At 40.7% G+C, this 22,564-nt stretch overlaps 1 protein-coding gene across 4 annotated transcripts in view; it reads right to left on the bottom strand.

The window, feature by feature from the left end:
• Positions 1 to 22,564, bottom strand: part of cbfa2t3 (CBFA2/RUNX1 partner transcriptional co-repressor 3) — a 64,636-nt gene that overhangs the window by 14,969 nt on the left and 27,103 nt on the right. For all 4 annotated transcript variants that reach the window (XM_084403626.1, XM_084403627.1, XM_084403629.1 and 1 more), the window contains exons 2-7: positions 14,630 to 14,776; positions 13,045 to 13,286; positions 12,163 to 12,252; positions 6,975 to 7,156; positions 2,926 to 3,206; positions 1,678 to 1,763 (exon numbers count right to left, since the gene is read on the bottom strand). In XM_084403626.1, coding sequence (XP_084259752.1) covers positions 1,678 to 1,763; positions 2,926 to 3,206; positions 6,975 to 7,156; positions 12,163 to 12,252; positions 13,045 to 13,286; positions 14,630 to 14,776 — 1,028 coding nt within the window. The remainder of the gene's footprint in view (positions 1 to 1,677; positions 1,764 to 2,925; positions 3,207 to 6,974; positions 7,157 to 12,162; positions 12,253 to 13,044; positions 13,287 to 14,629; positions 14,777 to 22,564) is intronic.

Below are 22,564 nucleotides of genomic sequence, written 5' to 3'. Positions count from 1 at the left end.
CTCCATCTGTGGCCTTTTTATTCAATATGTGTTTGAGTGAGGGGAAGTTTGTGTAGAGGCAAGGGGAGGTAACAGTGATGTGAGCGACATAAAGGCCTTGTTGGACCTGGTCACTTCATGCGTTTTCTCAGATAGGATAGCTACGTCAGAACGCAGGCTCACTATTGGCCGACGCTGGTCATGTGTGTGATGCTGGCCAATAGTGAGCCTCCGTTCTGACGTACAACCCAGAAGCGCTGCGCTGTTACACTGAGAAACACAGAAGAAAATGAATAGTTGAATAAAGTCGTTATTTTAGTTTTTGTTTGTGCACAAAAAGTATTCTCGTCGCTTGATGAACTTAAGCTTGAGCCGCTGTAGTCACTTGGACTATTTTAACGATGTCTTTACTAACTTTCTGGGCCGGCAAGTTTCACTTACAGAGAAGCTTATGGAGGAGTGAGACAGCTCTCAGATTTAATATAAAATATCTTAATTTGTGTTCTGAAGATGAACGAAAGATGAATGAAAGTCAACATGAGAGTAATTACTGACAGAATCTTCATTTTTGGGTGAACTAACCCTTTAAGCAACAATAGCCTAAATCCATCTGGTTGTTGAAACCACATGTAAATTTTACCCAAAATGTTAGAAACTAAACGTGCGAGAGCGTTTTATGGCTTTATGACACATTATAGCCTGATATTACAATGAATCTCTTCAGCAAACTGCCACAAATAAAGCAGAAAGTACGTCGCAGACTCTCAAAACACAGTCATCTTCATTAAAAGTAGTGAGACTAAATGATCGTTCCAGTGCTGATGCCGCTCTCTCCCCTATCGTGGTCTTTGATTTTGAGATTAGCTGATGATCAATGAAATGCAGCTCATATCTGGTGCGTTCGCTGACGTTGCAAATAGCGCGTGAATTGAAGATATTTTGTTTGTTTTGCGGAGACACATTTATGTGGGCAAGTGTAAACTGATCCGTTTTAACAAATCTGATAGCCAGGTGTAAACAAGCCCATCGTCATCCAGTTCTACCATCAGCTCTCCATCAATTTGACACAGCTATCTAACTACAGTGCTCTTGTTTTTCCTGTTCTCAGAGAACTTTCCTGTGTCCATAATTTGAAGTATCAGCTGGACTACCAAGTCCACATCAAGTTATAAGTTATGGTTGTTCGACCAGCTTGGATCAGCAACCATCTTGACATGATAAAACTTGTTTTCCCCCTAGCAGAGTTAATGACTCTTTTGCTCATGTTGCATGTATGAAAGATGATACACTGCAAAAAAAGATGTTCTTACTCAGTATTTTTGTCTTGTTTCCAGTCCAAATATCTAAAAAAAAATCTTAAATCAAGATGCATTTTCTAGATGATTAAAATCCCATTAGACATTATGTCTTGTTTTCTGGGGGATAAAATCTAAATTAAGTGCAAAACAAGCAAAATGATCTGCCAATGGGGTCAGAAAAATAATCTGAATTCAAATGGAAAACAAGATTAGTTTTCTGACCCCACTGACAGATAATTTTGCTTGTTTTAAGTAAAAACTCACTTAATTTTGATTATTTCCCCCAAATGCATCTTGATTTAAGAATTTGTAGTTATTTGGACTGGAAACAAGACAAAAATACTGAGTAAGAAAAGCATTTTTTGCAGTGTAAAGGAAGAAAGCATCTGGTCACACATACGTTATCAAGGTGTTTCCATTCCTCAGCCCACTCGCGGTCTGTCAGCCGGTGATCAATCACTTCCTCTTGACGGGCTCCATGCACGGCTATAACAGAAACACAACACCGCATTAGCATACACGCTAACACGATAGAGCATCAATGTCCATGTAAGTGCAATTCTGCAATGCATTCGAGTTGTTGGAAATATTACTCAAATTATAAACTACAAACCAGGTGAAATCATGCCGTAAAATAGCAGATATATACATACACCTGTGACTGTGCATCAGTTCTTGTTTGAAAATCCAGTTTTTAAAGTTGTTTATTTGTCTATGTGGTGGTTTTAATATGCTTTAAAGGTGCATTGTGTAATATTCAGGAGGATCTGTTGACAGAAATGCAATATCATAAACATAACTGTGTTTTCAGTGGTGTATAAAGACCTTATATAATGAAGCGTTATGTTTTTATTAGCTTAGAATGAGCATTTCTCTCTACACACACCGCGGGTCCGCTTACATCCACATGTTTCTACGGTGGCCCTGAGCGGACAAACGCGTTTCGTCACTGTTGTTCTTCATGATAAGAAGCTTCAGCTAAAGTCAGCGAATAAAACACTGACACAATGATGAACAAGTCATCATAATATTCACAATAACATCGTTTTACTGAATAATAAAGTAAACATAATTTCTTAATTTATCTCTGTAAAGAAACTTCATTGTTTAACTGGCTACTCTCTGCTGTCTCAGACGACGACATCACTTCCTGTCGCCACCGTAACTTCTGTTGGTTGCAATTCACAACCTCACCACTAGATGGCGCTAAAAATCACACACTGCACCTTTAAGACAAACCATGTGTAAGTTCATAAGTCGACACCATTGCTGAGTATTTCCTCCTTAAAACTGCAGTGAACCAAAGACAGTCTCAAAAACACGCTTTGAAATCGCTGGTGTTTCTGACGTCACAAACTACCTTGTAACCAATCAGATCAACGTGTGATCGTCAACCAGTGGATCTCTGAGCTGAGTGAGTGAGTGGAGGCGGGGCTCATTTGCATATTCATAGAACCGCGCATACTAAATGAGGCAAGGGTGTCGAGTTACATTCAAGATATTTTAAGGCATGAATAATTTATATTCAAGGAAAAAAATTTCGGTGAGTTTTAAGGGATATAACTATTGACTACAGGGGGACTTTAAAGCACAGTGGTGAACAATCCTGCAAACAAAGTAGTTTATTGGTTGATTCCACCAATCTGACCTGTTTGCCGGTGCCGGTCCCGCACGTCCCTGTGCTCCGCATGTCTGTAAGCGTCTCTGTAATGGTGGGCGAGGGCCATGTCCTCCAGCCGGTAGTGCTGCGGGGCAGGAGGGTTGGGGTGGGGCAGGCCGTTGGGTGGGTGTGTTGGGAGCCCGTTTGGGGGCGGATGGGCAGGTAAGCCACTGCTGGGACTGAAACGCTGACTGGGACTCACTGTACATGGACGTTTGGCCAGGTGTTCTGGGTGCAAACCGTCCCGCTCCCCTGCGCTCTCTTTGGTCCTGTTGGAAGGAATGTAGAACCGCTTTTAGGAGATATCCAAGAGTCTATGAATACAGCGCTTTTTACAATACAGATTGTTTCAAAGCATATATCTGGAAAATAATGCAACAAAGTTTGTTTCCTGAAGAAAATAGTGTCACAGTGCAGCTTAAGTAAGTTCAGTGATGGTTCATTTGTGTTGTAAAAAAGTTTTTAATTTAGTTCATTTATATATAGAGCCGCTCTGGAGAAAACCGTGATGACGAATGTAGAGACGCTTTTAGGACAAACACTACCAGTCAAAAGTTTAACATTTTTAATGCTTTCTTCTGCTCACCAAAGGCTGCATTTATTTGATAAAAAAAAACAACAATATAATATTGTGAAATAATATTACAATTTAAAACATGTGAATATCTAGTAAAGTGTAATTTATTCCTGTGATCAAAGCTGAATGTTCAGCATCATTACTCCAGTCTTCAGTGTCACATGATCCTTCAGAAATCACTCTAATATGATGATCTGATGATCAAGAAACATTTATGATTATTATCAGTGTTGAAAACAGTTTTTTACATTTTTATTTCAGGATTTTTTGATGAATTGAAAGTTCAGAAGAACAGCATTTCTCTGAAACTGAAAGCTTTTGTAACATTAAACACTACCGTTCAAGAGTTTGGGGTCAGTAATCATTTTTATTTTATTTTTTGGGGGAAAGAAATTAAATAAATCAATACTTTTATTCAAGGATGAATTAAATTGATCAAAAGTGACAGTAAAGACATTTATAATGTTACAAAAGATTATATTTCAAATATATGATGTTCTTTTGAACTTTCAATTCATCAATGTAAATAACTGTTTTCAACATTGATAATAATCATAAATGTTTCTTGATCCTCAAATCATCATATTAGAGTGATTTCTGAAGGATCATGTGACACTGAAGACTGGAGTAATGATGCTGAACATTCAGCTTTGATCACAGGAATAAATTACACTTTACTATATATTCTAATAGAGAACAGTTATTTTAAATTGTCATAATATTTAACAATATTTCTCCTTTTCTTTGTATTTTTCATTTTTAATGCAGCCTTGGTGAGCAGAAGAGACTTCTTTTAAAAACCAGTCTTACCGATCCCACACTTTTGACTGGTAGTGTCTCCAAGAGGATAAAATGCCATTGATAGTTTTACATTCTTGCAGTCTAACCTCCTCTTTACTCTTGTGTCCAAATGTCGAGGCCAGCTGTGAGCCATATGTGGACTCAAGCCTTCATATACCACGAAGCGGAGTTAAATCCCAACCTCTTAATCTTTCCCGTTCTCACCCGTCTCTCTCTCTCTCTCTCTCTCTCTCCTGAACTGTGAGAGCTGCTCCCTTTGGCAGATGTTCAGTGACACTGGCGTTTGGGATCCATCTGGCCTGCGCTGTAGTGTTGATAATAATCTGTTTAGCTGAGTGCATGAAACACATGTGTGTGTGTGTGTGTGTGTGTGTGTGTGTGTGAGGAGCTTGTTTTCTTCTTGCACTTGAGAGTAGAGTCCAGTTGCACTGTAAAAAATGCTTTTCTCACTCAGTATTTTTGTCTTGTTTCCAGTCCAAATATCTAAAAAATCTTAAATCAAGAAGCATTTGCTAGATGAGCAAAATGCCATTAGATATTATGTCTTGTTTTCTGCCAATGGGGTTAGAAAAAAAAAAAAAATCTAGTTTCTGTTTGAATTAAGATTATTTTTCTTCACCAATTGGCAGATCATTTTGCTTGGTTTAATTATATCCTTTTTTTTTCTTTCAGAAAACAAGACATAATATTTTATAGCATTTTACTACTTTAGTAAATCCATCATGATTTAAGAATGTTTTGATATTTGGACTGAAAACAAGACAAAAATACTGAGTAAGAAAAGCATTTTTTGCAGTGTGGCTCGGACATCTGACTCTGACTGCATATATATATATATATTTATACACGACACCCCATCATGCCCGCCTCCACAAGCAACCAAAAAACGTCAGCATTTCTGCAGTTGTGGCCAGATATCCCACAAATTAAAGCAACAGCTCGGGCTCCTGTCGAGATATGGTGAGCTTAGGGTTTTCTGAGATGGAGGTGTATGGATTACAGTAGGGGATTGCCTCTCTCTCTCTCTCTCTCTCTTTATTCATCCCTCCCTCCCCCCGGATCAGTTCAAGCAGGGGTTCAGCAAGATCACCATCTGGACACATCGCTGGCATATGGGCATCTACCAGGGAACTAACAGGAGACGGTGCGGATGAGAGAGTAGAAGAAAAACAGAAACAGACAAACGGGAATATCGGCGCTTCAAATCCCTCAGTTTATATTTTGATTGTCTAAAGCACTCGATTTCTCACCGTTCTGTGTGGAGCAGGGTTCGTAACGACACTGTAAAATCAAATTCAAGGACTTTTCAAGCACTACTGTACTTTTCCTTTTTTTACACTCATTTATCAAACAATATCTTTCTTTATTGTCTTTAAAAAAAAAAAAAAAGTAAATAGAGAAATAAAAGTAAACGAATAAAACAAAATGGTACAAATAAAGTGCGGCAGATGCAATGACTGGTCACTATAACCATTGAAAGGATACGGTGACAAAGATATCGCTTTCCTTATTCAAACTGATTATGAATATATGATTGAGCTGAAGAATGAATATCATATACTTGGATATTTATGAGCAATATCACACTCATAGCCATGAGAAATGCCTCTATATCAGATGGACTGCAGAGTTAATTGTGTGTGAAAAGATTGTTTTATGGATGTTTTCAAGGGTTTTCCAAGACTTCAATTTCAAAAAGTCAAAATCAAGAACTTAAAGCACCTTGTACGAACCCTGTTGGAGAGAACGATCACTAGCCGTGTTTACATTACCCTTCAAATTGCACAAATTGAAATTGAAAATTGAAAATACGCCAATTTCGCAAAAACTTCCATATTCGAAAAAGGAATATTTCGCAAAACTGCAATGAAAACAGTTTTTTAACACTCATTCTTTAAAGATGTGTGTGTTTGGGACAGAAGACGAGACAGAGTTCTTTATTAAACTCATAAAAGACAAAAGAATTACAGGAATACTGGATTTTAAACAAAGAAATGCCACAATTCATCAAGATCTTGAAGCAGAAATGAGAGAGAAACACCCAGAAACACTCATATGAGCCGCTCACGAGTATTTCAATCATTAATCATTTCAATCATTAATGGCTTTTCTTGCCATTAATGCTTGAATAGCACGCCTACGTCTCCTTCCATTAATGATAATAGCTAGTGCGGCGGCTGCGATTCACGTAAACCTACTAACATCCGTCGCCATGACGCTGGAATGATTTATCGCGAGAGGAACCAATTACGCTTTAGTCGCAGAACATCGGTTAATGGAAACGCCGTCATTTCGCAATCATTTTTTATCGAAATTTAGAAAATATCGCAAAATATTTGCGCAATCGGTAATGGAAACGCGGCTCCAGTTGCTATGCATATGCTTTTGCGTGATGTTAGAGCATCTCAGTCTGTCTCTACTCTCTCTCTCCTCCTCACGGCCTCGTTCTGTGTGGCCTAACCTTTACACACCCTCCGCTCGTTACGCTGAGTGTGTGTGCGTTTCAAACCCAGACATGAAGAAGGATACCCAGGGCAAGGTTGTGTTGACATTCACCGTTAGCTGTCTGCATTTCTTTGCCTTTTGCTTGACTTTGCAGGTATTTATGGCTTGAGGTATTTGTTATGAAAATGGTACACAGAAAGACGTGTGTGTGTACCTGTCCGGGGTCCGTCTCTTGCCGTGCTCGTTGAGCTCCAGCATGATCTCGGAGGAGTCGAGCGGAGAGCTGGCGTTGGCGTCCAGCAGAAGTTGCTCATGTTGGGCCAGATACTGTGCCGGGGTTTGCTTCGCCATCCGAGCGCAGTGAAGAAGCTCTCTCTGCAGGAGCGGCAAGTTCGCCTGCCGGACACAAAGAGAACACAAATGTGGGTGAGAAAAAGGAAAGCGTTTTCTAGTTTACACCAACACAAATCTTCATTTCCAGCTGGTCTAGCCAGAGCCAGGCTAGCTGTTTTACCACACTGCAAAAAATGCTTTTCTTACTCAGTATTTTTATCTTGTTTCCAGTCCATTCTGTGAGTGCGTTCACACACATCCCGTAAAGATCCCGTAGAGACACGTGACGTGTAGTGTACTCATCGAAAACATGTTGTGGTACAATAGCGTATTTGTATTGAACAACATGGCGGCTGATCAGGCATTAGATGTTGATGTTCAAACTTTGTTGTTTATGTACATGTTTCGTGATCAAATCACAACTTTTTTTTCGATTATGACTTCTTTTCAACGTCTTAATTCGATAAGCCGTCACTACGACACACCCCTTACGGCATTGGTCCTCGCTTTTGTTCACACAGGACGCGTTCCGGGACTGATCCCGGCAATGTTACTAGGTCCCCATCCCGGCATCGATCCCGACATCAATCCCGGGACGAGTGTGCGTTCACACAGAAGGCACTCCCGCAATTTTACGGCAATTTCTCGGGATCAACGCGCTGTGAATCAGGAGATTCAGGACTCTTTCAGAAGATGCGTAATAGCGCCCCCTACCGTATAACAGTGGAAACATGGAAAACCGGAAAAATTCCATTAATGGCGGGGAAGCGTTGTCTCATAAATGACTGAAAATTCTGTCAATGGCAGGGAAAGAGTTAATAAAGTAAGACTTATTGGTTAAGCAACATAAGATCTCTAGTGGGGATAATCATTGGGTTATGCTGGTTTGATACTGGCTGATTTAATTGTAAGATGGTTCATCTAATTAACTACTGTATAATTGTAAAGCTATTTACCCCAAGAAGTCTTGCAGGATACCCTTATGAAAAGAAAATATATTTCTCTATATATGAATGATCAATATATTAAATGGTTTAACAGTACATTTGAAAATATATTGAATAATACATAAGGAATTGCCGCTTTTCATATATATAAAAAAAAGAATTTGACAATATATTTACTAATATATCATAATGTATGTAATTTAATATTCAGTAACACGCTTCATAATATAGAGATGTACTGTATATGTGATCAGATATGGTACTGCATGTGCAATATATTGCAGACAGCATAAACACACATATATAGAGAAATATACAATGCAATATATTTCTTAATAGTAATTAGTAACTAGTAAATTTTAGTTTTTCTGGTAAAGCTAGTTAACCGCAGAAGTCTTGCAGGATAGGCTAGTTAAGAAGATGGGGTCGTCTAAAGCTAAAGATGAGTATTGACCAGCTATGTTGGTCTTTCGACATGGTTTGTGGTGAAAGAACGAGCGAGTGTGAGATAAAACAGACTCTTTCTGTGGCCCACCGTGTGTGTGTGTGAGAGCTCTCCCTCGTTCTTGTTGTGTTTTTCTCTTTGGCTGTCAGTGTAACATTACACAGCTGGCTGATGATACAGATGTGTAACATCAACACTCCGACAGCAGTGTGTGAGAAATGTGCCGGGTGCCATGTACACAGGGCTCTGCTTTGAATAAAACACTCACACTATGAGAGATGTCTTGTGTAGTCTATATCTCACTAACATGCGCACATGCATCGTGGAAGACTGGGGGGTGCAACTCCAGACCAAACATGTTAAATGTTACATATTAACTATATACACCCAGTTATGGGCGATGCATATGCGGTGAGATTTTGTTATTTCTAGCAAAAGCAACTGTTTCTGTGAGTGTGGCGACTGGTTTTAGATGTATAATGCATTATCAAGGTGTTTATAATGTACATTATAATACGTTATATCTTTTTATAAATAATTGTAACCATAGTTAAAATGCATTATAATATTTGCAGATTCTGAAATTGGTTGTTTGTCATGTGTTTAACGCATTATACTTTCTAAAGGTGTGTTCAATGAATTATAGTGTATTATAACTGTGCTTGCAATTATTCATGAGACCATACTATGCATAATAAGGTGCATTACAAGGCATAATTACTGCATTAAAAATACTTTTATAATGCATTATACATAAGGGCTTTATGTAAAGTGTTACCGAACATTCTTTCAGCACATAACCCAAAACTACCAGTCAAATTTATATTAATATGGGAGCAAAAATGATTCAGACACTTTGGCCTGAGCATGGTTTGCTGAAGTGTTTTTTCTTTAATTGCTAATGCTCTTTTTACACACAGACTGAACAAAATTAAGCATTGCTTGGTGATTGGTTGAGCTAAACTGGTATTATCTAATTGTGTAGTTAAATTTAACAGCTGACAGATATTCAACATAATTCATGTGTGAGACAGTCTAACAGAAGGACGGACAAAACCAGTCAAATATCCACTGATTCTTGTCATATTTTATGACCATTTTCTAAACTAGAGCGAATAAACTGTGATAATGTGAGAAATATGTCTGAATAAACTTTGGTTTGACTGTATATGTATATTTGTTTTGTTTATATAAAAGTGTTATTGTATTTGATCTGTGTATAGTATAGTAGTTTTTCATTGCACTTGGTAACTTGTACACATGACAATAATAAATGACTTGAATAGGTTGCATGTTTGTCAGACACAGAGATTTGCACAACTAGAATTTGAATTGCTAATTTTTTTGTGTGCAATCAACATTTTTAAGTGATTTCATTTAATATTCCGATTATGTACTTTTGTGCATCGATGCAAGGTCATTTGAGGAGGCATCAGAGTGAATGTGTGTATTGAGCCCTGGATCTGTGTGATGTCTGAGGACAGAAAGGGATCAGCGTAAAGACAACAGCGGCAGAGCAACGGAAAGCTGCAACCCGATGCAACATCTGCCAGAAAATCTTCTTTGGCCCACACCACTCCTCTCCACTCTGGGTAAACACAAGTGTGCCAATTTTAATGAATCACAAATGATGGCCATATGGAGCACTAGATCAGCACAGACCAGGGAGGGGGATTTGGATTTGGAAGGGGTTTCGGATGCTTTATCAAATGAACTTCACTCATCTACACACACAGAAATCCGTGTATCCGGGGGTTCGGGAAACACTGAGTCTGTTCATGTGTGTGTTTCGATGCTGGCCGCCATCCATCTACCTTCTTTTTGTTTGTCACTTCGCCTGTCTCCACCCCGTCCCATATGGTGCACCATAAGGAAGAGCTCCTCGTACAGATACAGAAAGACTTTAAGAACTCGGGAGGAATACTCTCAGATTCAGACGGCACACCCACAGACTTTTCATCCACCGTCTGATTCATAGTGCACACATTTTTTTTTGAAAAAGCTCTCAAAATGGAACTTGATTGGCTGGTTTTATGCACTTTACAAGAGTCAGGGTGCACACGTTTTTATTTTGATGGTCCCGTTAACACATTCTGTTGTCTATAAGTAACATAAGTAGCACCTACATGTCTACTAACTCTCATTAGAGTATTAGTAGAGTATTAGTAGTCTAGTAGGATTAGGGTTAGAATAAGTTGACATGTAGTTGCACAGTAGAGTGTCTGTTGGAGGAGCATCACAATAAAGAGTTTGCAGATATTAAGCAGATATTCCACTGATACTCTAATGAGAGTTAGTTGACATGTAGTTGCAAAGTTACTTATAGGGCCCTATTTTAACGATCTGAAATGCAAGTATCAAGCGCGAAACGCAAGTAACTTTGTGGGCGGGTCTCGGGCGCTGTTGCTATTATACCGGCGGGATAAATGACTCTTGTGCCCAACGCAAATCTAAAATGTGTTGGTCTGAAGTAGCTTCGTTACTCATAGGTGTGGTTTGGGCGTAACGTGAAATAAACCAATCAGAGCGACATCTCACATTCCCTTTAAGAGCAGGCGTGCTTGTTCCATGGCAGATGGCTATTATAACGGCGGATTTGCCAGGAGCGGTTCACAGCCGAGGAGACCGACGTTCTCGTCAGGGCCGTAAAACACAGAGAAGTGACATTGGGGATGGAGAAACACACCCAAATTAGCTTTGGTTAAACAGGCGTATGATAATTTGGGTAAATGTGTAAGCTAGATTTATGCCTATTTATTCACATCTTCATGGACACCACAATGATTTCCCTCATGTGGTAATATTTTTCCTTGTAATAATGTATGGTTTTCTAAAATGAGAACTGCTGCGTCTGTGTGTAGATGAGAGAATCAAAGTGTATACGCGTTGTGCACACGCTACATTGATTATGCCCAAGCATGCGCCCTTAAAATAGCATATGAATAACATGCGCAACGTGCCACTGACTTTAGACGAGGTTTCTCCTGGTCTGTGGCAGAATTGTTTTCTGGAACTGCAAAATAGCACCAGGGAACGTTTGCGCCGGAACACGGCTTCTCTTTTCGCTGATCCGCCCCCGGGAGCGCAAGTTCATTCCCTAATTTACCGACGTGCGTCTGTGGAGGGAAAAGTCCGCTGTGCGTCGGGTGCAAAATAGGAATGATACATGCGTCGGTGTACAAAGTAAATTGCGCTGGGTGCAAGATAGGGCCCCTAGTCATCAGAATGTTCAGAAGGGACTATCAAAATAAAGTGTTACCAAAATATTTTCAAATCTGCCGGGAAACAACGTTCCCTGGATGCAACAATGAGCACCTCCAAGGAAGAACTCTTTGATAAACTTTGGATAGAGATGAACAAAAACGTTCATCTCATACAGACACAGTTCTTCACTTACAGCAATCTTGAACAGCCAGAATTTGGAATATTGATGAAGGAGTAGTAAGGAAAGGGCTGTCTGACTTACTATAAAGCGACCAACCTTTAGCACACTTCTTCAGAGTTATACATGATTTAACCTGCTCCTAAAGCGTACTTTAGGTTGGTCGCTTTATAGTAAGTCAGACGGCCCTTTCCTTACTACTCCTTCATCAATAGTCCAAATTCTGGCTATTCAAGATTGCTGTAAGTGAAGAACTGTGTCTGTATGAGATGAATGTTTTTGTGGCTGTTCTTACCTTGAGAAATGGAATGACAAAGGGACGCAGGGGAAAGTTTGTGGCTTCCTGAAGTTTGGAGTGGAACTCTTCAATGGTTAGAGTTGAGTTCTGATGAGACAGAAAGGGCAATACATTTAACACTTAGTAGAGAGAAGAACTGGAGACGGCACACACACACAGTTAACCTTCCCTCAGGTCATATTGATATTGATATTGTCATATTTTTAGGGGTCCAAGATCCCAGGACTTTTGTTGCACTTGAACCACGAATACACACATAAAAAAATGTAATGGATTCGAGGAGTTTTGGGGTTGAAATTTAAAAAAGTAACAAATCCTTCAATCACGGGTCATTTTGACCCCATAAGGAATGAATGGAGTGCGAGGAATGCGTCAGTACACATAGAAAAACCTAAAAATGCTCAAAATTCAAACTGAAAATGCTCAAACTTGACCAAAAATTTTTTTCATAATGTCTACATGTATATCTGAATGCATACTGAAGAGAACTGACTTTAGGACCCAGCGGAACAGCTCATTTGCTCCATATAGAGCTATAAGGCCATCTAGTGGCGAGAGTTATGAAATATCATGTTATATTATAATTTTTTCCACAAGAGGTCGGCAAAGACACCCAGTGTAAGATATTTAGAGCTGAATTAAAAGGGTAACGCATGAAATTGTGAGTTATTTTGAATTTAAGTTGAAAGGAATGTGAGCAATGTGCTTAAATTACAATTTATATATTATTTATTGATCAAATCTAGTAATTTAAAAGGTAAATAAAAAGGCTTAAATAAAATAAGCTTTCTGTACACACACACACAAAAATTAGGTATAATTGTAGGGCTTCGGGTCATTTTGACCCGCGAGGGAAGGATGAAGACACCAGACACTCACCACTAGCCCGAGCACAAGGCTGCGTACGCGCTCTCCGATCTCGGGCGAGATGTCGTTGCCGAACTGCTGTAGTGTGGTGAGAAAGCGCTTGAGCTTGCAGAGTTGTCGGGCTCCGCACGCAGGAGGGAGTTGCTGGGTTGGAAGAGAAGCGGTAGAAGAGGTGGCCGGTCCGTTGCTGAAGCCATTGGGAGTCGAAGGAGCTCCGTTTAGCGTAGTCGGCGAGTGACTGCTCCCGTTCAGCACTGAGGAGAGAGATCCACTGTTGGCATTAGCATTGTTTAAGTCACGCCAGGCTCCTTTGCTCTCTTTTTTATCCATCTCAGTCCCGGGAACCCCCCTCCAGGACTCTCCAGACGGCACATGCATCCCGAGAACAGCCAAAGAACACACTGAGACCACAGATACGCTTCGACAGTAACGAAAAACGTTGCTCTGCACTCTTCGCTTCATTCTCCACACACTGCCATAGTCTCAGCGCACTCCACAACATACACACATGCCAGTGTATTGCTTCCCACTGCTCACCCACTCACTCACTAAGACACAACTATAAGAGGAACGTGTTAAAGAGGTCCCAAAAATAGCCCCCTGGACTGGGTTACTTTTATTCCGACAGCAGGTGTGTAGCTAAATCCGGCGGGTGCACATGTCCACCAGCCGAGAGAAGATTTGCAGCTTTCAGAGTCCAGGTCCACACGTTTGCATCTCTTCCCTCCACTCTTTCCCCTTTCTTCTGACTATCGAATGCCTTCCCTTCTCTTTTATTTTTGTGTTACCTGTTCCCTGAAGCTATGCCCACAGATAAACAGACATTACTCGCGTCGTGGACAGGGCTTAGGCCTTAATCCTCTGGGACATTGGGAAGCATATGATTGTGCAAACACAGCTTGGAGGGTCCCAAGTTGGGAGGCATGTTCACACTGCTGGGTCTATGAGTGTGTGCATGGCTTCATGTTGCAGAACACAGGGTCTTTCATTTCGCTTGTGCCCCTTTTTATCTCGCCATTCCAGGCCGGACACATGTGGGTTTACCATGTGACTCCCACACTTGTGTTCTGGTTTTAGAGTGGCAAGCGGGCTACGCTACGACCCATGCAACAGGTGAAACAACAAGGCCCGTCATTGCTATATAGGGTAGCGAGATCTGATGCTGCCCGCGAATGCGAATCCCCCCTATGCAGTAAACAAATCTCTTGCTGTCTATCCTAAGCACTCACACTCCCAGACAATGGCTCAACCTACCATACACAAACACTCGCAAACACACTTACTCATGTTACAAGGGCATTCTGTGCTATAGCAACACTTGTTGAGCTAATAGAGACTTATATATATATATATATATATATATATGTGAGGTAGTTAATCTGCTTTTTGGGCTAGTAGAAGGTTTGAATGGCCGGTAACTTAAAAAATTTAGTAGCCAAATTGGCCAGTGAGCGAAAAAGTTCATTTCAAACCCTGCCTTTAACACATATTTGCATTGCATTATGAATTGCCAGTCTTAGACCTGGTTTTCTAGGGTGTGATGAATGCAGCAGGTTCACAACACAAATCTACGCATGTTTGTCGTAGGATCGCTTACTTGTTGTGGGTGTGAACGAAGCACTGCGATTGGCTGCCTGGCTGACAGCGGGGGGTGGCGGAGGCATTGTGGGCGGAGTCGACCTGGGCTGGGTTTTGACATCAGCAGGTGAATCTGGCATCGTTCCAGCCTTCTGTCCGGTGCTACCTACAAATCACACAAAACAGTTTTATTCTGTTAGAACTTTGCCATCCCAAAAGTAGTCAGATTGATGATGAGAATGTGCAGCTTGAATTAAGAATTATATAAAAACTTGCATTTAGATTTATCAACCAATATATCGGTTATCTATGGAAGCTTGTTTCCGCCACAGAATAAAACATTTTAAAAGATAATTGCGACTTTTTATCTCACAATTGCGAGTTTACATCTTGTTGCAATTCTTTATTTCTCAGAATTGCGTGATATATAGTCGCGATTGTGATATAAAGTCAGAATTACATGATATAAAGTCGCAATTGTATTATAAGTCAGAATTGCGAGATATAAACATGCAATTCTGAGAAAAAAAAGTCAGAATTGCAAGTTTATTTATCACAATTTCGAGTCAATTTAGCACACAATTGTGACTTTATATCACACAATTCTTTATATCACAATTGCGACTTTATATCACGCAATTCTTACTTTATATCACAATTGCGACTTTATATCACGCAATTCTTACTTTATATCACACAATTCTTACTTTATATCACACAATTGCGACTTTATATCATGCAATTCTGACTTTATATCACAATTGCGACTTTATATCACGCAATTCTGACTTTATAACACAATAGCGATTTAATATCACGCAATTTTGACTTTATAACACACAATAGTGACTTTATATCACAATTCTGACTTTACATCACACAATTACGACTTTATATCACACAATTCTGACTTTCTAACACACAATTCTGACTTTATATCATGTAATTCTGACTTTCTAACACACAATTCTGACTTTATATCATGTAATTCTGACTTTCTAACACACAATTCTGACTTTATATCATGTAATTCTGAAAAACCCCATATCTCCCAGTAGAGTGCCACGGCCTGTGTCTGAAGGACGTCTGCTAAGCATCTGGCCACAGCTCTGACCAATACATGGACACATAAAAGCTGCATGGCACTTGTTCAGACTGTATCATGTTTGACACATATGTTGTGTCTTGTTCACGGTGCTGGATCATCATGCGTGTGGCATTCTGTTTTCAGACTCTAGTGACTCATAATATTTCATAGCAGTAAATCTGTCCAGTCTCCGCTGATGGAGATAAAGCGTGGCTTTGGCAGAGCGAGGCTGAGGGTAAATGTCACCGCTGTTGAAAACTTCCAGTCACACCTGTTCTCCTACTCAGCTGCTGCTGACGGGACTCCTCTATAACCCAAACCCCCCAATCCCCCCCCATCACCCTGACATCCCCATCAATGTCCTGCTCCTCCGCCTGTTGTCCACTCTTGTCTATCGGACGGACAGGCACTTGACAGCCAGTCACAAGTGCAACTGGATCTGCTGCTGTCCATCACCGAGACTGAACGCTTCACACCGACCCTCATCTCTGCTCCACTGTGGGACCAAACATGGCAAGTCTTCCTCACTTTTGTATTGGCCCGTATTGGTCACGTGACAATCCCTTTATCTACTCAGATAGCTAACTGTGGTGTCATATGCTGGTCTCCCAGTCCTGTCCTGAAGGAACACACTCATTGTCGACAGTTATGGGATGGAAATAGAGTTTCTAACAGAGTTCATGGTTCGGTGTCCCAACAAATTCCAGCAAACTCCAAATCCCAACAGTGTTTTTGTTGGATCAGTGTGCCAACCCTGTTGGTGTTTGTTTGGGCAGTGTGAAAAAGACATGTGAACAAACTTTTATCATCATGAGATTTAAGCATGTGATGTGTATATCACTGTAGATGTTAATGTGTGTGTGTGTGTGTGTGTGTCAGATGGTACTGAGATTAGCATACAACATCATTGGTGACAGCTCACATTTGCTACTCGTTACCATCGTCTGTCGCCAAGAGGGACGCTTCTATGCCACAAACTTCAATGCTCATCTAGTCCATAAGGTCTGATAAATGTGTATAAATTTTGCATGTGGAATTATTTTTTGGGGGGTGGACTTTATAATTACGGTATATTGCTGTGTAATGATCCATCTATGTGATTGTTTTGTTATTGTATGATTTTACATCTTTGCTTTGTTGTAGTACATTTTATATGCTAATGACAATATTCAGTCGTGCAAATCAAATTATTTTGTGTGTAATTCCTTTCTCATCAATTATAATTGCCAAATTCATACCCCATGGCATTTACTATGGAAGCTTGTTTATAAAGTATATGTATCTTATAAAAAAGGTAATTGCGACTTTTTATCTCACAATTCTGACTTTTTTTTTCCTCACAATTGCGAGTTTACATCTCGCAATTCTGACTTTTTTCAGAATTGCGTGATATAAAGTCGCAATTGCGTGATATAAAGTCGCAATTGCGTGTTATAAGTCAGAATTGTGAGATATAAACTCACAATTCTGAGAAAAAAATATTTTTGTTTTTTTTTCCTTAGAATTGGACTTTATAACTCGCAATTGCGAGTTTATATCTCACAATTCTGAAAAAAGATGTCAGAATTGTGAGTTTATTTCTCGCAAATTACTTTATAACACGCAATTGCGACTTTATATCTTAGAAATCTTAGAAATAAAGTCAAAACTGCGAGATGTAAACTCGCAATTGTGAGATAAAAAGTCGCAATTATCTTTTAAAATGTTTTATTCTGTGGCGGAAACAAGCTTCCAGACTTTACCGAGTACTTTAGGATATAAAAAAAAAATGCACATGCATGTCCAATTATAATGATGCATGGCCAAAAAAAAGTGTAATTTCTTTTTAAATGTAGATTAGCTACAGTAAACGCACAAAGGTAAACATTAAACGTGTGCATGTTCCACCGAGCATGTGTTGAGCAGCAGGCGCCTCTTGTCTCAGTGCTGTCACTCACTGTGGATCAGTTGCCCTCATTTCTCTCCACTGTCACCTTCAGTCCGACAGACCTCCCGAAACACAGCACAACACCCTGACCGTGTGCGGGGGCCACCAGCCCAGGCCATGTTCGGAGAAAGCCCCCATCGACATGTCATGTGCAAAAATAACTAAACGTACAGGGTCACAGCCAAACTACTAACAGCCAGATAATTGGTGCTCGACCTTTGAGGGATGACAGCTGCAATGGGGTGACGGGGTACGAGACGTGCTGAGGGTCCTGAGGAGACAACATTTCTCATGTTTCTGTGTTTTAAAGGGGACATATCATGAAAATCGTTATTTCCATCAAGATGTGCTTCATTTTTGGTTTTGACCATGCACATCCCAAAGATTTTCAATGAATTTAAAGGGGACGTCTCATGAAAATCAGACTTTTTCCGTGCTTAAATGCTATAATCGGGTGCATCTTCCAACTAAACAACTAAAAACGTGAAAAGTGACAACCAAAGTAACTTTGTTTCGGTGAGACTTTCTCTGCAAGCATGTAAAAAAAAAGCCGATCTGATTTCGCTCCCCTTCTGGCGTAAGAAGAGGATCTTATCATAATATTACCAGCCCTTAATCTGCACGTTTACACACAAGGCGCCGCAATTTGGTTTTTGCATGCGACAACAGTGACCAGTTGAGCACAGACGAGCACTGAACACTATTAACCAAAGAATGTCCCAGCTGTCTTATTGTAAAGTGTTACCCATAAAATAAAGGAAATGTGTAAAGAGAAAGATCGACTTGCGCTGCCCCAGGGCAATAAACATAAGGTATTAGGACTAATGTCGCACTGGCCAGAATATGCACTAGGGTTAATAGTGCATCACTGTCTCTGTCATTGCCAAATGTAGACAGGTAGAGAGAGATCTCGCTAAAGCCACAAGCCCAGGCCGTCCATCTGTCACTCGGCCCAACAGCTTTCGGTCTCAGTGGGGACATTAAACAAAGAACAGTCACACTGACACACATCAGTCACACATAACCCGAGGATACATGGATGCTAGTATTCAACAGGAGCCATATGCACGATCTGAAATGATTTAAACTTAAAAATATTAATAAAATCCATTCACTCCCAGGGCTTCTGCTTTAACGTTTCCTGACACAACAACAGGCCATAATCACTTCTTTTAATGTACTCTTAGGGGAGCAACACATGGTAATTCCCGCATGCATTCTCAAGGGATTCTGGAAGTTGCCATGGCCTGAAGCAGTGGCGTGAACTCCCACAGGAGGACTGGGAAAGAGAACGAGGCGCTGTCGGATATACGCGGACACAAGGTGAGAGAGGCAAGTCGGCCCTGCTCTGCCTGTTGTGGGATTACAGATATCTGATTAATCTGACCAGCTAAAGGACACAGTAGGACACACACACACACACACACGGCACTGGATTTCACTTTTAATACATTAGAAAGTCCATGTATGAGCCCCTTCTCTGACCATCTGTGCTTCCATAAAGCCCAAACAAAGAATTACTTAGATAAGATATGAAGAGAGACATTGCTAACCGAACAGAATGACCGCTTCATTATTGGTAAAACTATACTTATATGCCCACCTATAAAAATCTCTTTTTAATACTGTATCTCCAACACAGCCTTTAAGTCTCCCTGTGGTGAAAATCACGTTTTTTTTATGTTGTTTATGTTTATATGCCTATGCATATGTGGTGTTTTCAATATGCTTTAAGACAAACCCTGTGTAAGTTCATAAGTCGACACCATTGCTGAGTATTTCCTCCTTAAAACTGCAGTGAACCAAAGACAGTCTCAAAAACACGCTTTGAAATCGCTGGTGTTTCTGACGTCACAAACTACCTTGTAACCAATCAGATCAACGTGTGATCGTCAACCAGTGGATCTCTGAGCTGAGTGAGTGAGTGGAGGCGGGGCTCATTTGCATATTCATTTTCAAGAAAAGAAAAAAACCCTTTTAAATATGTTATTTTGTTGATCAAAGATGAGTTTGTAAGGGATCCAATTATTGGTTACAGGGGGACTTCTAGGAGATAGTAAGAGAGACGGAGAGAGTGAATAACTCACACAAAGCTATTGCTGGTCACCAGCATAAGGTGTGTGTGGGACCAGCATGGGATGATATTTTAATGAAACAACTAAGAACTAGCATACACAGCTTTAAGAATAAAGCATGTGCAAGTCAATCGTACCTTTATGAGGCACAAGAGCCACACTGTGAGATCAATAAGCCAAATAGATCTAGCTCACAATGCAATACGCTTTTACCAGACCTCCTACAGATGTGTGACTTGATCCTCAGTGCTGTGATTCTGTAATGATGTTAAAGCAGTCTCTCTGGGCTTCCTCCCTGACCATATGCTTGATGTCTGGAGGAAAACGCACGTATAGGCCAGCAAAAACTAACCTTGTCCATCTGCTATTGTGCTATAATCAGATTGAAGGGGGGGGGGGGAAACACCACAAAAGTGCTCCTGTTTGTGATTCCAACACTTTTTGGGAGTCTTCTGAGATCAGCGGACATTTGCTTTTAGATAAAGATCCAAACACACAAGAATCCAGGCCCAGAATTCTGGTTTCTGTGATTTGCTCTTTTTAGAGTTAGTGTGTGTGTGTGTGTGTGTGTGTGTGTGTGTGTGTGTGAGGGTTGTATTTAGCTATACTTAGTTAGAAGTATAAACTTCTCTTTGAAGATGCCCAGGGTTACCATCAAAGTTAAAGTAAATCATAAATAAAGTACTGTTTTCTGTTTTTAAATAGAGTAAAGAGGCAAATATACTGGACAAAAATGATCTTTTAAGGTTACTCTATAGTCATAATAATACGACTTATATAACAACAGAAGAAGTCTAGTGTATGACCTCATTTAAATAGCTAGGTACACGTGTGTGTGTGTGTGTGTGTGACGTGGTTCCTTGCTCACACTGGCACTTGTTCTAGCCGTTATAGTTCGTCCTGTGCTACCTTTCACTCAAACACAATAAAAACCCCTCAAGGTAACCCTTTCTTCATCATTTCACATGGCTTCTTTTCCCTGTCCCTGTAACTACACACACCCCCCTTTCCCCTCCATCCAACCCTCTGTAATTCCCCCAGTCTCTAGGAATGCTCTTGTTTTTAATTTCTCCCAGCTGCTCTGGCTCTGTGCCCGACCGCCTGCCTTCCCACATCTGCTCCCCATCAGGCCGCTGCCGAGTCCACACAAACAGAGGCCTCTCATCAAAACAGCAGGATTACAGCCCTCGACCCCTGGCCGGTACTTCAAGACCCGTCCGTCCGCTATCCCTCAACCCAGCCATCCCACCATCTCCCCTCATCATCACCCAAAGCCTCCTCTATAGACCTCTGGACCGGAGCCCATATTGTAAACTCTGCATGCTGAAAAAAAGAGACATTGCCATCTGACTGGACTCTATCCCAATATTCCTCTTTGTCGGAGTCTGTGTGACCTAGAATGGGAAGTGTATTGTTACCTAGACCACATCATATGTGCGTTTCCGATGCGAAGGAGGTTCAGGAGGAGGGTCTTCTACTCGAACACCAACCTCTACTCTTACGGGGATCCACTTCACCCCTTAGCTGCCTATTTACTGTAGGCAGTGGACTGAAAGGCAGCTCGTTATGTATTGGAACAGAGTTAGAAAGTCAACTTGTCTACATCTAATTGGCCGGCATCATGTGCTCTCCACACCGAACTTATCTCTCAATTATTTACAACTCAGAGTACAATAAGGGTGAGAGAGCACGCAACACACAAACACACTCTCTGTGAGCCTAAGCAGGCGTCTTCAGCTGAGCAAATATGTTTTGAGAAAACAAACATTCAGATGGCAATAAATGCGTATTTAGTCACAAGCTGAACAGACCCCTGGGCCCTGAGACTCTGTATATGTATGTGTGTGAGAGAGACATCCAGCATGTACGTGTGTGTGTGGGAAAGAATGTCGGGGTCACCAAAAACAGTGTGTGTATAACCACAGTACAGTTGTGTTAAAGAGTGTACAGACACATTCTCTTGTCACTGTTCCAAAGAGATCCACATCAGTTATGAGGAAGACGTACGCTGAATGCTGTTCTCTTGGGTTTCACCTCATCTAAGAAGTGGTAAGAGGGGAATATCTCAGCTCAGCTTGACTATAACACTTTATGAACAGAGCGAAAGGAAACCTGTTGATTGACAGATCGTTTTCCGAACACACTTTCAAGGGGGGGTTTACCCTGTTTTACCCAAGAAGGATGTGTTCCTGGACCCGCAACCTTGTCCCATGTCTAGGTCCTAGACATAGTCCTAACCCTACCCTATACCTAATCATTACCTATGCCTAAAATCAGAGAGAAATGAACAGTTGAGAATAATGTTGTGTCCTATCCCTAAAGCTGTAGCAATAGATATACCTGGAGAAAGCTAACCATTAGCATTCCCAGTGGCAGAACGATTCATTATGGCATCTACTGTACTAACATTCAGCTAATTGTCAAAACTAGCCAGCCAAACCTTGACCCCACTGACCAACAAGGATGCTGATTCAGGAACACGTCCTTCAAAACAAAGTCATGGTCTACTTCAGGGGGGCTTCCTCTTATCTTGCTGGTTTATGCTGATTTGGTGCATGTTGATGGACCAGCTTGAATAAAGCTGGTAAAACTGGTCTAGGAATTCTTGCTGGTCAGGCAAGTTGAGAAAACTGGGACATCAGGATCTCATGCTATGAAGCAGCATCCAAAACACAAGCTAGATTAGCTCTTATACGTTCTCGGATTTTATTTTGATTATTGATCAAATTGTACTTAAGTCTCAATGCCATCTGTTCTCCACAGGGAGGGTGTAATCAGTGGTCAGGACTCTGGAAAGTCCAGCACTACCCAAAAAGGCAAGAAAGAAAAAAACTTCCTTTTCAGATTTCTCCCAATGGCTGCTAA

The sequence above is a fragment of the Rutilus rutilus genome (genome assembly GCF_951802725.1).
Source record: "Rutilus rutilus genome assembly, chromosome: 3".
Lineage (NCBI taxonomy): Eukaryota > Metazoa > Chordata > Actinopteri > Cypriniformes > Leuciscidae > Rutilus > Rutilus rutilus.
The sequence above is the reverse complement of the archived record's forward strand: the minus strand, read 5'-3'. Positions and strand labels throughout refer to the sequence as shown.